At 44.0% G+C, this 11,872-nt stretch overlaps 1 protein-coding gene across 6 annotated transcripts; it reads left to right on the top strand.

The window, feature by feature from the left end:
• Positions 1–763: 763 nt before the first annotated feature.
• On the top strand, positions 764–10,682 carry LOC123036405 (transmembrane protein 14C-like). 6 transcript variants are annotated; one of them, XM_044455631.1, is made up of 6 exons: positions 764–826; positions 3,666–3,743; positions 4,861–4,937; positions 8,474–8,575; positions 9,705–9,792; positions 9,959–10,682. In XM_044455631.1, the coding sequence occupies exons 3-6, from the start codon at positions 4,862–4,864 to the stop codon at positions 10,014–10,016; spliced, it is 324 nt and encodes a 107-aa protein (XP_044311566.1). In that variant the 5' UTR covers positions 764–826; positions 3,666–3,743; position 4,861; the 3' UTR covers positions 10,017–10,682. The 6 variants fall into 6 exon arrangements, with proteins under 6 accessions (XP_044311566.1, XP_044311564.1, XP_044311565.1 ...); XM_044455629.1 differs by having other exon boundaries at positions 767–826; positions 3,538–3,743; XM_044455630.1 differs by having other exon boundaries at positions 805–826; positions 3,544–3,743.
• Positions 10,683–11,872: the final 1,190 nt, after the last annotated feature.

Here is an 11,872-nt window from a genome sequence, read left to right as displayed (position 1 = left end):
ACATGTTCTGTAGTATTTTGATGACCCCACTGAATTCAGACAGCTGAAATGGCTCTGTAGGTCAGATATTTTGATTTGGCAGTCTTCCTTAAAAAAACCTTCCTTTCACAAACAAGCCATGCTGACTGCTATCATACTTGGGGCAATGCTGGAGAAATCTTCAAGTTTATACTCTTTTCGGCGCCAGGCCAAAACCTTTTTATTTAAACAGTATTTTAAACTCTAATAGTTTTTTAGTTTAGTCGCTCTGTTTGGTTTATTGTTTTGTTCTGTTTCATGATTGAAATGGTTGTTTTAATTGTCCTTTTAAAAACTGTAAGCCGTCCTGATTTCTTGTATAATAGGACGGCATGCAAAAGCTTTTAATAAATAAATAAATCTGGGCAATATAATTTCAATCTTCGCCATAAAATACGCAGGACATGGTTAAGAGCCGAAACCAGACACAAGCCCACACAAATCCCAAAACGACTTTCCCAGTGAAACAAATCTGGATTTCCTTATGCTTGGAACAGAACCACAGAGATCAATATGGCATAAGAAAGGAATGATTAGCAAGTCTCATCACTGATAAAACAATACACGATACAATTCCGTTGTAACAGCACGAACTTTAACGCTCTTTGAAGCTCCAGCAGATCCGCGGCCAAACACGTGCGTTGAAACCCTGCAGCCCGAGAGCAGGGCGGAGGAACTCCGGGCAAGGCGCCGCTCGGCCTTCTCGCACAGCCCGGGAAACCTCGGGCGCCTCGCGAGTCGTCCAGGCCGCCGCGCCGCGCGCCGCTCCGGGGAGCGTTCCAGGGCCTCGGGGTGACCTTGGCGGAAGGTGAGTCCGTGCGGCTCGCGCCCCCCGCCCTTGCAAAGGAAACGCGTCGCTCGACCTCGCCGCTGTTCGGCTTCCCGCTGTAATCTAGCGGCATCCCGCCTCGTGCGTTTATCTTTCGGCTGGAGCAAACTAAGGGGCGGACGCGGTCCGCTTCGGGTGGCTGGCAGCGCTCAGAAGAGGGTGGAGCGCTCTGGTCTTGGGGGGGCTGGGAGGGGTCTGTTCCTTCCTGAACGCTGTTGCCCTGAGGTTGCAATATTCTTCCAGGTCAGAGGTGAGCCACGTGTGGATGCAACTCCTGTCGTTCCTCCCCTTTGGTTGAACTGGCAAGGACCGATGGGAGGTGCGGACCGCAGTTGCCCACCCTGTTCTCGAGCCTGAGGAAGGATGAATTTCATTAATGGATGAATGTCAGTTATTGCGGCCTGATGATGTGGACAAGGTGCTTGGAGTACGTCCCACCACTTGCCTATTGGACCCTTGTTAATAAACAAGGCCAAGCACGGGATTGGGACCTGGATCTTGGAAGTGGTTAACGCTTCTCTGAGGGAGGGTTGGGTGCCTGCCCCTTTAACGGAGGCAGTAGTCTGACCGGTCCTGAAGAAAGTGTCACTGGATCCAGAGATGGCCACTAATTATAGACCAGTGGCCAACATCCTGTTTCTGGGCAAGGTGTTGGAGCAGGTGGTGGCGGGACAACTCCAAGCTCTCTTGGATGAAACTAATTATCTGGACCCATTTCAGTCCGGCTTCAGACCCGGGGACGGTACTGAATCTGCCTTGGTCGCCCTGTACGATGACCTGTGCAGGGAGAAGGACGGGGGGAGTGTGTCCCTGTTGGTTCTTCTGGACCTCTCAGCGGCTTTCGATACCATTGACCATGGTATCCTTCTGGATAGGCTAGCAGAATTGGGGGTCGGAGGCACTGCTTTGCAGTGGTTCCGCTCCTGTCTCAATGGCTGATTCCAGAAGGTGGTGCTGGGGGACTATCGCTCTGCTCCATGGCAGCTATGCCATGGAGTACCGCAGGGCTCCATTTTGCCCCCTTTGCTGTTTAACGTCTACATGAAACCGCTGGGAGAGGTCATCAGGAGGTTTGGGCTGCAGAGTCATCAGTATGCTGATGATACCCAGCTCTACCTCTCGTTCTCCACCAATCCAGGTGAGACAGTGGCTGTGCTGAACCAGTGGCTGGCCGAGGTAATGGGCTGGATGAGGGCCAATAAACTGAAGCTCAATCCAGACAAGACCGAGGTCCTGTTGGTTGGCGGATCGGACTTCGGGGAAGGTGAATTGAACCTAGTCCTGAATGGGGTTGCACTCCCTCTTAGGGACAAGGTCCGCAGCTTGGGAGTGCTCCTCGACCCAGAGCTTTCACTGGAAGCTCAGGTGACAGCGGTGGTGAGGAGCGCTTTCTTTCAGCTTCGGCTGATCCATCAGCTGCGCCCCTACCTGGAGAACGACTTTCTGGCGACAGTGACACATGCGTTGGTGACTTCCCGACTTGACTTCTGTAACGCGCTCTACGTGGGGCTGCTCTTGAAGACGGTCCGGATACTTCAATTGGTTCAAAATAGAGCTGCCAGGCTGCTGACAGGGACTGGACATTATGTTCAAATGACTCCAGTCCTCTGTCAGCTTCACTGGCTTCCCATTGAAGTCCAGGCCCAATTCAAGGTGTTAGTGATGACCTATAAAGCCCTTAACGGCTTGGGTCCTGGTTACCTGAACGAGCGCTTACGTCCATATATGCCCGTCCGCCCCTTGAGATCTGCGGGAGAGGCCCTTCTCCGGGAACCCTCCATGAAGGAAATTAGGAGGGTGAGTACTCGGAGGAGGGCTTTCTCTGCGGTGGCACCCAATCTATGGAATGCGCTCCCCAGAGAGGTCCACCTGGCGCCGTCGTTATTTGTTTTTCGGCGCCAGGTGAAGACCTTTTTATTCAAACGTTATTTTAATTGTTAATATTATTTATTTTATTCTTCGGCCAGGGCGACTTAATTTATATTGTTTTATTGGATTCTGTTTATTTATGGTTGTGAGCCACCCCGAGGCTTTGGCGAATGGGGCGGCATACAAGTCCCCTAAATGAATGTATGAATGAATGAATGAATATATATTCATTCATTCATTCATTCATTCATTCATTCATTCAGCAGGAACAGTGTTTCCCTAGATCATCGAAGGGAAGCTCTGCACCTGTTAGACGTTCATCTGTCACAATGTATTAAAAGTACTTTCCAGTGGACCTCCACTGTGGGCTTCCCCAACCTGGTGGCCTTCAGAGGTATTTACACTACAACTTCCAGAATTCCCGCCCAAGCAAGGCCATTGACTGGGAATTCTGGATGTTGCAGTTGAAATGTGTCTGGAAGCACAAGGCTGGGGAAGGCTGCCCAGTCTGTTGATCGCTGAGGTTTTTGCAAGGAAAAACCTGGAAAAACCTGGTCTGGGAGTGTGAACTTTGAGGCTCACTCAGCAGGGTACTTCCTGAGTTCCCCAGCAAGAGCACTTTCTCAGGATCACTTTACAGATTAGTTATGCTCAGCTGCTGCTCTCTTTGTGCACTGTAAATGTTTCAGGAGACCATGGTGACACTTCAGAAGAGTGACATCTTCATAGGAGACCTGGCAAGACTAAAGCCAGGCAGGCCAGAAAAAGGAAAGCCCACTCTTGACATGTGGCACTCTTAGGAGTCTTTCTTCTTGCCCAAGATACAGGTGTAAAGTTTCCCTTTCCTGTCACATCTAAGCACACAAGCTACATACATTGTGCAAGAGTGGACCTGTTCTCACAAGAGTTGCCATTTGATGAGCTGAAGACCACCTCTTTTATGATTCAGGGGGCTGCTGCATTGAGAGAGGTGGCTCACCTAGGCCTTCTGGCTTTCCTGTGCCCTGCGGTCCTGCTTTCACAACAGGTGAGAAACAAAGCAGGATGGGGGGGGGATTGCTCCCTGAAACCTACCGGGGGCTGTTCCTGTGTCCCACTGCATCTGCCACTGTGTTGTGGCAGTAAAAATCATGACATTTTGCAGGGAGTGCCCACCTTGTGTTTCTGTGTAGAAGCACCCAGCTGGTAGCCTTTCAAGAATGCTATTCTGCATGCAAAAGGTGCACACTCCCTGTGCACTTTGTTTGTTTGAAAAATTGCCGTGATTTTTGTTACTGCCCTGTGGGAGCAACAACAGGAAAAAGTAGGGAAGTGCACAAAAATTGCCACTGGGGGGATGCTTGTTATTCAGTCCTGGCCTAGAGAAAAACCAGGCAGGAAGAAGATGCAATTGCTTCATTTCTCCATTCAGCTGCAGATTAAACTAGAAAGGAAGGGGTGATCCTCCAGCTGTTTTGGGATTCAGCTGTCATCAACATGGCTATTTCTCAGGTATAATGGCAATTGTAGTTTAGCAACATTTGGAAGGCCCCAAGTTCCTTACCCTGATGTAAAAATAGAATCTATTTTGCATGCAAAGTATACCTCACCTGATTATTTCAGCTTTGCCACAGAATGTATGGACTGGTTTCATTGTGCTTGGGGTGATGTAGATTTTTTTCAGTGAAGCAGCATTGAGTGATGACGAAAGCTTCATGTCACTGAGCAGTGGAATATGTGTGTGTGAGCAGGACTACAGATGGGCAAAGCAACAATGAAGCTAGGCTTGAGTAAAAGCACATTTGGAAACATCATGAGGTGCAATTGATTTTGATGGCCCCTATCAGACAGTGGAGTGTCTTTCTTTGATTGCATCCCCAATACTTTAGCAAAAAGTATGCTTAGTTTTGAAATACAGTTATAATTTTCTATTTGTTGAAGTGAGAGTCTCTTCTGGACGCAATTAAAATAATTGGGAATACTCTTTTAAATAATTGCAGCTGAATTACTCAAGCACTGGAGACCTGATTTTTTGGTTTCCTTGAGATCCTTGATAACTGATTGCTAATATGGAAAAAAAAAAAAAAACCCCAAACCTTGAATGTTAAAAAATTATCCTGGATCTGATACTGGCATAATGTTGTATGTTGATATTTGCATTCCAGCATGAGTGCAGATTGGCTTGACTATGGTTATGCAGCACTGGTTGCTTCAGGTGGAATCGTTGGCTATGCAAAAGCAGGTATAGTATTATGAAAGTCTCATGCCCTTCTTTTATTTTCTCTATTCCTTAAGCATAATGACACACACATCTGTTTGTGCTTAGTAGCCTTTGCTGGGACGGAGGGCTGGATTCATGAAAAACATCTTATGTTTTTCAAAGATTCCCCACCCTCAGCAAATATTCAACAGGGTCTCTGAACTTCCCAGTTTTCAGGGAGCCGGAGCTGCAGGGAAGTCCACGTCCATTAGGCCAGGCACACATGCCGAAATCTCAGCTGAACCTGACATGAGAGATTCAGAGGACAGCTGAGCTGTGTTGGTTTCATTGTGTCAAAAAGTAGGTTCCTTTCTTCATCATTCATAGTCCACATTAAACAAAGGATGTCAGGGGAGCAAGCAAACAGAATCAACTCTGGAACCCGTCAGTCCAATCTGGAACCCATCTGAGAGCTCTGTCGCCATTCCATCCGTACCCGGATGCGCTCTGGATGTTTTGAGCTACAACTGCACAGGACATGGAGTATGAGGCTTGTAGACCCAAAAACTAGAGGACACCTGCTTGAGGTAGCGTTCCTCTCATTTTATTTCAACTCCTTCCCATACTTTGCTTTAAGTATGTATCTTTTTTAATTTATATTGTTAATTTATAATGTTTTATTGGATTCTATTTATTTATGGTTGTGAGCCACCCCGAGGCTTTGGCGAATGGGGCGGCATAGAAGTCCCCTAAATGAATGAATGAATGAATGAATGAATGTCTGGCAATAATAAAAAGTATGCTGGAATGCTAGGTAGCAGGACTGGAGTCTTCTGCAGCATAATGCAAATGCATACTAAGACGAGTATACTGCCAGAAAATGCTGGTGGAACTTTCTAGGAGCCCTCTGTGGTCTCTATGATGGTGAGTCCATGGCAGGATCTGGACATCTTCAGGGCTCCTGTTGGGAGCACACCAGAATAACAGCCCTGGGAGTTGTGGGACTGATCCCAGACTGATGCAGGTGCCAGGGCCTTCATGGGCACCACCTGGGAGAAGAGCTATTTAAAAAGTGGCCCTTCGGCCCACTCCCCAGGCAAATCCAAGTTGTTATCCAGAGCAAGCCAAGCTCAAACCAGGAGCAAGCAAAGCATGGTCAAAAGAAGCCAGAGGTCAGGATCCAGATGTCACAGAGAGCTTCAGCACACGGGAGGCCAGTGGTGCTGAAGAAGCTTCTGGAGGGAAGAGCCACTTTTTAAATAGCTCTTCTGCCAGGATTCCCAGGTGGCACTCCGGAAGGTCCTGGCAGCTGCATGAGAGCCTGGAACCAATCCTGTAACTAGCAGGGCTGTTATTCTGGCATTTGGCCAACAGGAGGAGCCCTGATGCTACTGAGATCCTGAGAGGCTATTTCGGATATGGATCACCATGGATAGGATCTATATCGCTCAAAAGAAAAGCCACAGTTAAGGAGAAGCCCCACTGACACAGGAGTTCCCAGGCTATTCAGCGCACTGCTCATAGTTAAACTAGGGAACTTGGATGGCTTTATAGGACGTTAAATCCATGGAAGGTAAGGCTACCAATGGCTATGAGGGAGAAGGGCTTTATATTACTTACAGTAAGGGATGCAGTTTGCATCCGAGTTGCTGGAAGTTTGTGGTGTTCACCCTGCTTGTGAGTTTCCCAGGAATATCTTGGTGACCACTGTGGGATGGCAAGCACTGTGAGACAATTCTAGTAAAGTCCTTGGATCTGAAAAGTCACAGTTTAAATGCTGCTTTTGTTACTACATTGCATTTAAATCCCTCTGCTTTCCCTCACATGAGGAGCTAAAAGGGGCTTACATAGCTCCGTTTTATCCACCCAACAACCACCATGTAAGGTAGGTTACACTGACTGTCCCCAAGTCACCCAGGGAGGTGCATAGCCAAGTGGGGACTAAAAGTGCCCTCATTTGGAAAGGCTAGTGGTAAACGTGACGCGAAGTATGCCACAGACTGAAGTAAAATCAAGGACTTCTCTAGCATCCTTTGTATCAACTGCAGAGGTACTCAGAAGATCATGCAGTTGATTGGTTTGCTCAATTGTCTGCCGATACTTGTAACCATCTGGAGTCATCGCTTGACAAGAGCAAGGCTGTTTATGTTCTTCTGTAGCAGTAACAGGCAGTAAATCTTGTTTTAACAAAGAACAAGGACATCATATTCATAAGCTTGATTCAAAGTTTGTTTATGGGGGAATTATCTCATGAGATTGCTGGTTTAGCTGTAAGCCAAATGCCTGGATGTAACTGCATAATATTAGAAGGACTTGTAACATTTAAATTACAGGAGTAGAGGCTCCTTATCACTTCACGTATTTTGTAAATTATCCAGTAAGAAAGGATTAACTAAAAGTGCTGTAACTCTTGTGGCATATGGAGATTCAGTCATGCTTGAACCAGATGAAATTCCTGAATTACCGTGGAAGAAATTGGGAGTAGGTATTTTTAATAGAGTCCTTCCTTCTTTCTTCTTGTGGCTGTTTTGCAAAATATCCAGAGGTACCAAGTCTGACAACTGCAAGAATTGTGGATGTTAAGCATAAAACGGTCTTTGCTCAAAATGGAATTCTAAAACGTGAGTGGTCAATATGGCCTTTGTGAGTCAAGAATGGCAATGCAGTGCTCATGACTACTCAGTTTCAGTGGCCCAGGATAGCCACAGTCCAAGAGAATGGTTGAGAGAGAGAACAAACAGCTTAGCAAGAAGACAGAAGATGCTCAAAGTAATCCACATTTGGCACATTTAGTGTATCATAATACACCAGTTCCTGGAATGCCAGACTTCCCTGATCAAATGCTAATGGGTAGGATATTTAGGCAAAAGTTTCTAGTGATGATGTATTGCACCTTGAGATATCCACTTATGCACAAAAAGACCTGCGGAAAATTCAGGGGAGACAAGCACATATTTGTGGTTAGACAGAAAGGCCTCTCAAGGCCTGAGGAGGAGGAGATTCCGCATGGATAGAGTCTAATGAAGGCTGGCTCCCTGCTGCTGCTACAGAGAAACAAAAGCAGCCTGGATCATGTCAAGAGGTGCTTCGAGGACTATTTTCTGACTAAACATGCATAGGATTGTACCCTTAGTAGATATTGTCTCTAGCTGCTCCATCACATGTAGCTCTGACTGTTCCTTTTACAGAATTTTCCCTGACCCTTCCCATTTCTCCTTTCTCCCAAGAGAAATGCTAGCTTGTAGCTTCAGTGATGGAAAACTCTCCCCAGAGAAACTCATCATTTCTCCTTGCAGACAAATGATCATAATCTTTCTCTTTCAGCAGGCCTTGGAGGGACAAGACTGGATTTGGATTGTTGTCGAGAAGTGGCCCTTTTTTTTAATGATCCAAGCCCCTTTTAATTTATTGTGAACATGCCTTAGGATATCTACAATAGAAGCAGAATAGTATGTCACAGTATATTTGAATTCCTATTGTAGCAAGCTTTAAAACAGTGTATAAAGGTGAGTAGATAGAAATGTTGCTGCTAACTGGGCTTACAGATTCACCTTCTAATGAGCATTCATTTCCTCTAGGTAGTGTTCCTTCCCTAGCTGCTGGTCTCCTGTTTGGTGGTTTAGCAGGCCTGGGTGCATACAAGCAGTCTCAGGATCCAAAGGACATTTGGCTTTCCCTGTGTAAGTATTTGCCTCACATTTTGCGAATGGGGCGGCATAGAAATGGTTTAAATACAGTAAATAAATAAATTACATAAAGAACATGCATGCATTGGTTTGCGTATTCCCCTCAAAGCTAAAAAATGCACGCGTGCGTGTGCATGTACACCATTTATTCAGCTTTGAGGAAGATACAGAAAATTAATGCTTCCCTCACCACCCCATCTGCACAGTTCATAAGCTTATAGTCAGCCATTACCTCAGCTGCAAATACAAATGAAACATTTCCAGAAGGGGGTGATTGCCTCTTACTGCATACCCCCTGCCCCAAACGTATTCAAAGTCTGCTCCTGAGGACTGAGAAACCCTTTGGAGTAGATTTCGGGACATCACAGAGGGATACAGGGAGGAGCAAGGGAAAGACTCATGTTGTATTTATTAGCAAACTTTCGCTAGGATTTCACACAGTCTCTCTTAACTGCGCTCCTTTATTGGCCCAAATCTACCATTCAAGTTCTACCCAGGTGTTTTCCAAATCCAGTATTTCCTTTTCCATTGCCAATAAGCTGTTCTATATATTAAACTGCTATCCATGACGCAATTTCTGGAGGACCCACTGTGCCTGCCTGGTGCCAACCTTGTACTTTTTGATACCAGTTAAGAAGACCTTTTATGTCAAAGATTTTGTACTTATACTTGATTATCTTGGGGCTTGAGAGGATTACCCATTTCAGATGTTTTTAGCTGTTTTTAATTTTTTATGTTTCTTTTGATAAGATTGTATGGCATTTTATTATATTGTTTTATGTACAACTGTAAACCACCCAGAGAGCTTCAGCTATTGAGCAGTATAGAAATGAAACTCTTCATCATCTTTCCAAAGAAGTCTGTATCCTTGGCTCTAAAAATTGCAGGTCTGATGTAGCAGGACTGAGTCTATCCACTGGCTACTTATGGCACAATCCTTTTCATATTTAACCAGGAAAATGTTCTACAACTCCCACCAGCAAAGCATACATAGAATTGCAACCTTAGAAACTATATAATTTTGAGCTCCATCAAACAAAGGCAGGATATAAATACATGAAACTTCTGCCAGTAGTAATGTGGAATAGATCTCTCTACATATCACTGTGATTTTCCTCTGTAGTTGCATCTGGAACCTTGACTGCTGTGATGGGAATGAGATTTTATAACTCAAGGAAATTCATGCCTGCTGGGTTAATTGCTGGTGCCAGGTACAATTTCTACTCTTGTTTTTCAACTCAAGTTTTGAATTATCATTTGGATTAAGCACATATGAAATGTTGGTATGTTTTAATTATACAATCTGTATTGTGACAGTGATGGTTTAACTTATTAATGACATTTACTGAGATATTGATTTATATTTTATTTAAACAGTCTGCTAATGGTGGGCAAACTTGGGCTACAGATGATGGAGAAACCCCTTCAGCCATAATTGTGAAACAGACAAATAGCAGATTAAGATGCTCAATGAGACAGCTTTCGGAACACCCACTTGAAACAAGCAATGAAGACAACTGAAATTCTTGTGTATGGTTTTTAAGTGCAGGATCTGCAAGGTTATTTGTAACTACCAAACCAGTATGTTTCAGTTTCACCAGGTTGTTCTCTTTCTTGGCTTCTTTTGCAAATTTGTATAGAGACAATAACTACAGAATGTGTGCTTTGCTTGTTAAACATGTATAAATTTATACTAATAGCTTTAATCATGCATTGTTTTAAGCATGTTCCTAAGCCACCCAGAGAGCCTATAGCTAAAGGGGCAGCATACAAATTAAATAAATACAAAATAATTTTGAGCACTTTAAGATCATGAATAAGGAAAATGATGATGTTAAGCAATATCCTATCATGAAACATGCTTGCTTAACTCGTACCTTGTCTCCCCATCCCTAGTTCTGCAACTGTGTTTAAAAAAAAGAATGTTACTTGCTGTATACAGGAATGCCTTAATGGAAATGTGTATCTGTTCTTAAGTGGTCACAATCAGGGTAACATGCTACAGAAAACAGCCTAAAATCAGTACTTTATCCCTTTTAATACTAGGTCAAAAGGGATTCTTGTCAAAAGCCATTGGAATAAATACTTACTAATTTTAAAATGTTTGGGTTCCAAAGTATTTTTATAGCTGAAGGAGTCTCTGTAATAACTACCAGTCCTCAAATATGTGACTGGAGAGTGCTGGGGGTGCAGTGAGGTACACAGAGCTGTAGTATGCAAAGTCATCCCCATTTCCTTCCAGGTAAGTAATGTATTATTATACATTATTTGAAATGGGGTTGGCGATAGACTTAGTTACTTATAGAAAGGATCAAGGTATTTCACATACATCTTCATGGTACTCATGTGAGTCTCACTGGAGTGGCTAGATAGCCATGTAATTGGAAGTACTAATTACACACATAAAATTGGATTGGGCATCCACACTCTTTCTGAAAGCATTTCTATCCAGCAGGTCCCTCTTAGTGATTGATTTTTCTGAGAAGCTGTAAAATCAACACCAATAGGTATAGTTCTTACTCAATTTCTTATAGAATGTATAACAGCTAACTTTCTCTACATCACATTTGTATTGTGAGGAAATCACATTTTTCAGCATTCAAAAGGAGCAATTTGCTTGCTTTCCTCCCATCACCCTGAAACTTGCCATATGATTCAACAAGTAGTATCAATTCATTAATTTGTATTCAGTAACATCACCCATCCATTTTCATACCATTCTGAGAATTATTTTTAAAAACTAAATTAGTTTAAAAACTACCTTTCAGAAGTTAGCATTTCTACACTGTACAACTACCCAAGGGCAAAAGGACACCTGTAGACCTTTGGCCAGGCAAGGCTTTCCTTCCCCCTGGACAGCATCACACCTTTTCCTTTACAGTCCATCCAGTGCTAAGCAGTTGTGAGTCACATTGATGCTAATATTCAAGCAGACAACATTCCTTTTTAAATCAAGTCTCAAAAAGCCCTTAACTTTGGCTAGACTGTGCACAGTCCTTGTGCAATGCCGCATACTTGCTATACCCAGGTCTTATTCCTTTCATTAAGACAAAAGCAAGCACTGTTCTCCTGTACCAAACAAGGTACCCTCCTTATGATATGAGAATGTTGCAAAGTAATCAATGGCTTGGATTGCTAGGGCAAACAGAAAAATTGATTTTTCAGAACTGCCATAAAAATGCCATAAAAAACTGATACAGGAAAACATTGGAACAGGCCTTAAATGACTTCACTGCATAAACAATCCTTACTGAAGAAGCAACAGAGAATTTGTTCTTATATCCAAGCTAC

Source organism: Varanus komodoensis, unplaced genomic scaffold, assembly GCF_004798865.1.
Source record: "Varanus komodoensis strain SLA01 unplaced genomic scaffold, ASM479886v1 scaffold8, whole genome shotgun sequence".
NCBI classification, from domain to species: domain Eukaryota; kingdom Metazoa; phylum Chordata; class Lepidosauria; order Squamata; family Varanidae; genus Varanus; species Varanus komodoensis.
This window is presented reverse-complemented; position numbering and strand designations above follow the sequence as displayed.

What these genes read in the sequence shown, in the direction of transcription:
- LOC123036405 (XM_044455631.1), top strand. Translation starts at nt 4,862, where the DNA reads ATGAGTGCAGATTGGCTTGACTATGGTTATGCAGCACTGGTTGCTTCA. An exon ending in CGTTGGCTATGCAAAAGCAG is followed by an intron (nt 4,938 to 8,473) that starts GTATAGTATTAT and finishes CATTTCCTCTAG; the next exon opens with GTAGTGTTCCTTCCCTAGCT. An exon ending in GGACATTTGGCTTTCCCTGT is followed by an intron (nt 8,576 to 9,704) that starts GTAAGTATTTGC and finishes TTTCCTCTGTAG; the next exon opens with TTGCATCTGGAACCTTGACT.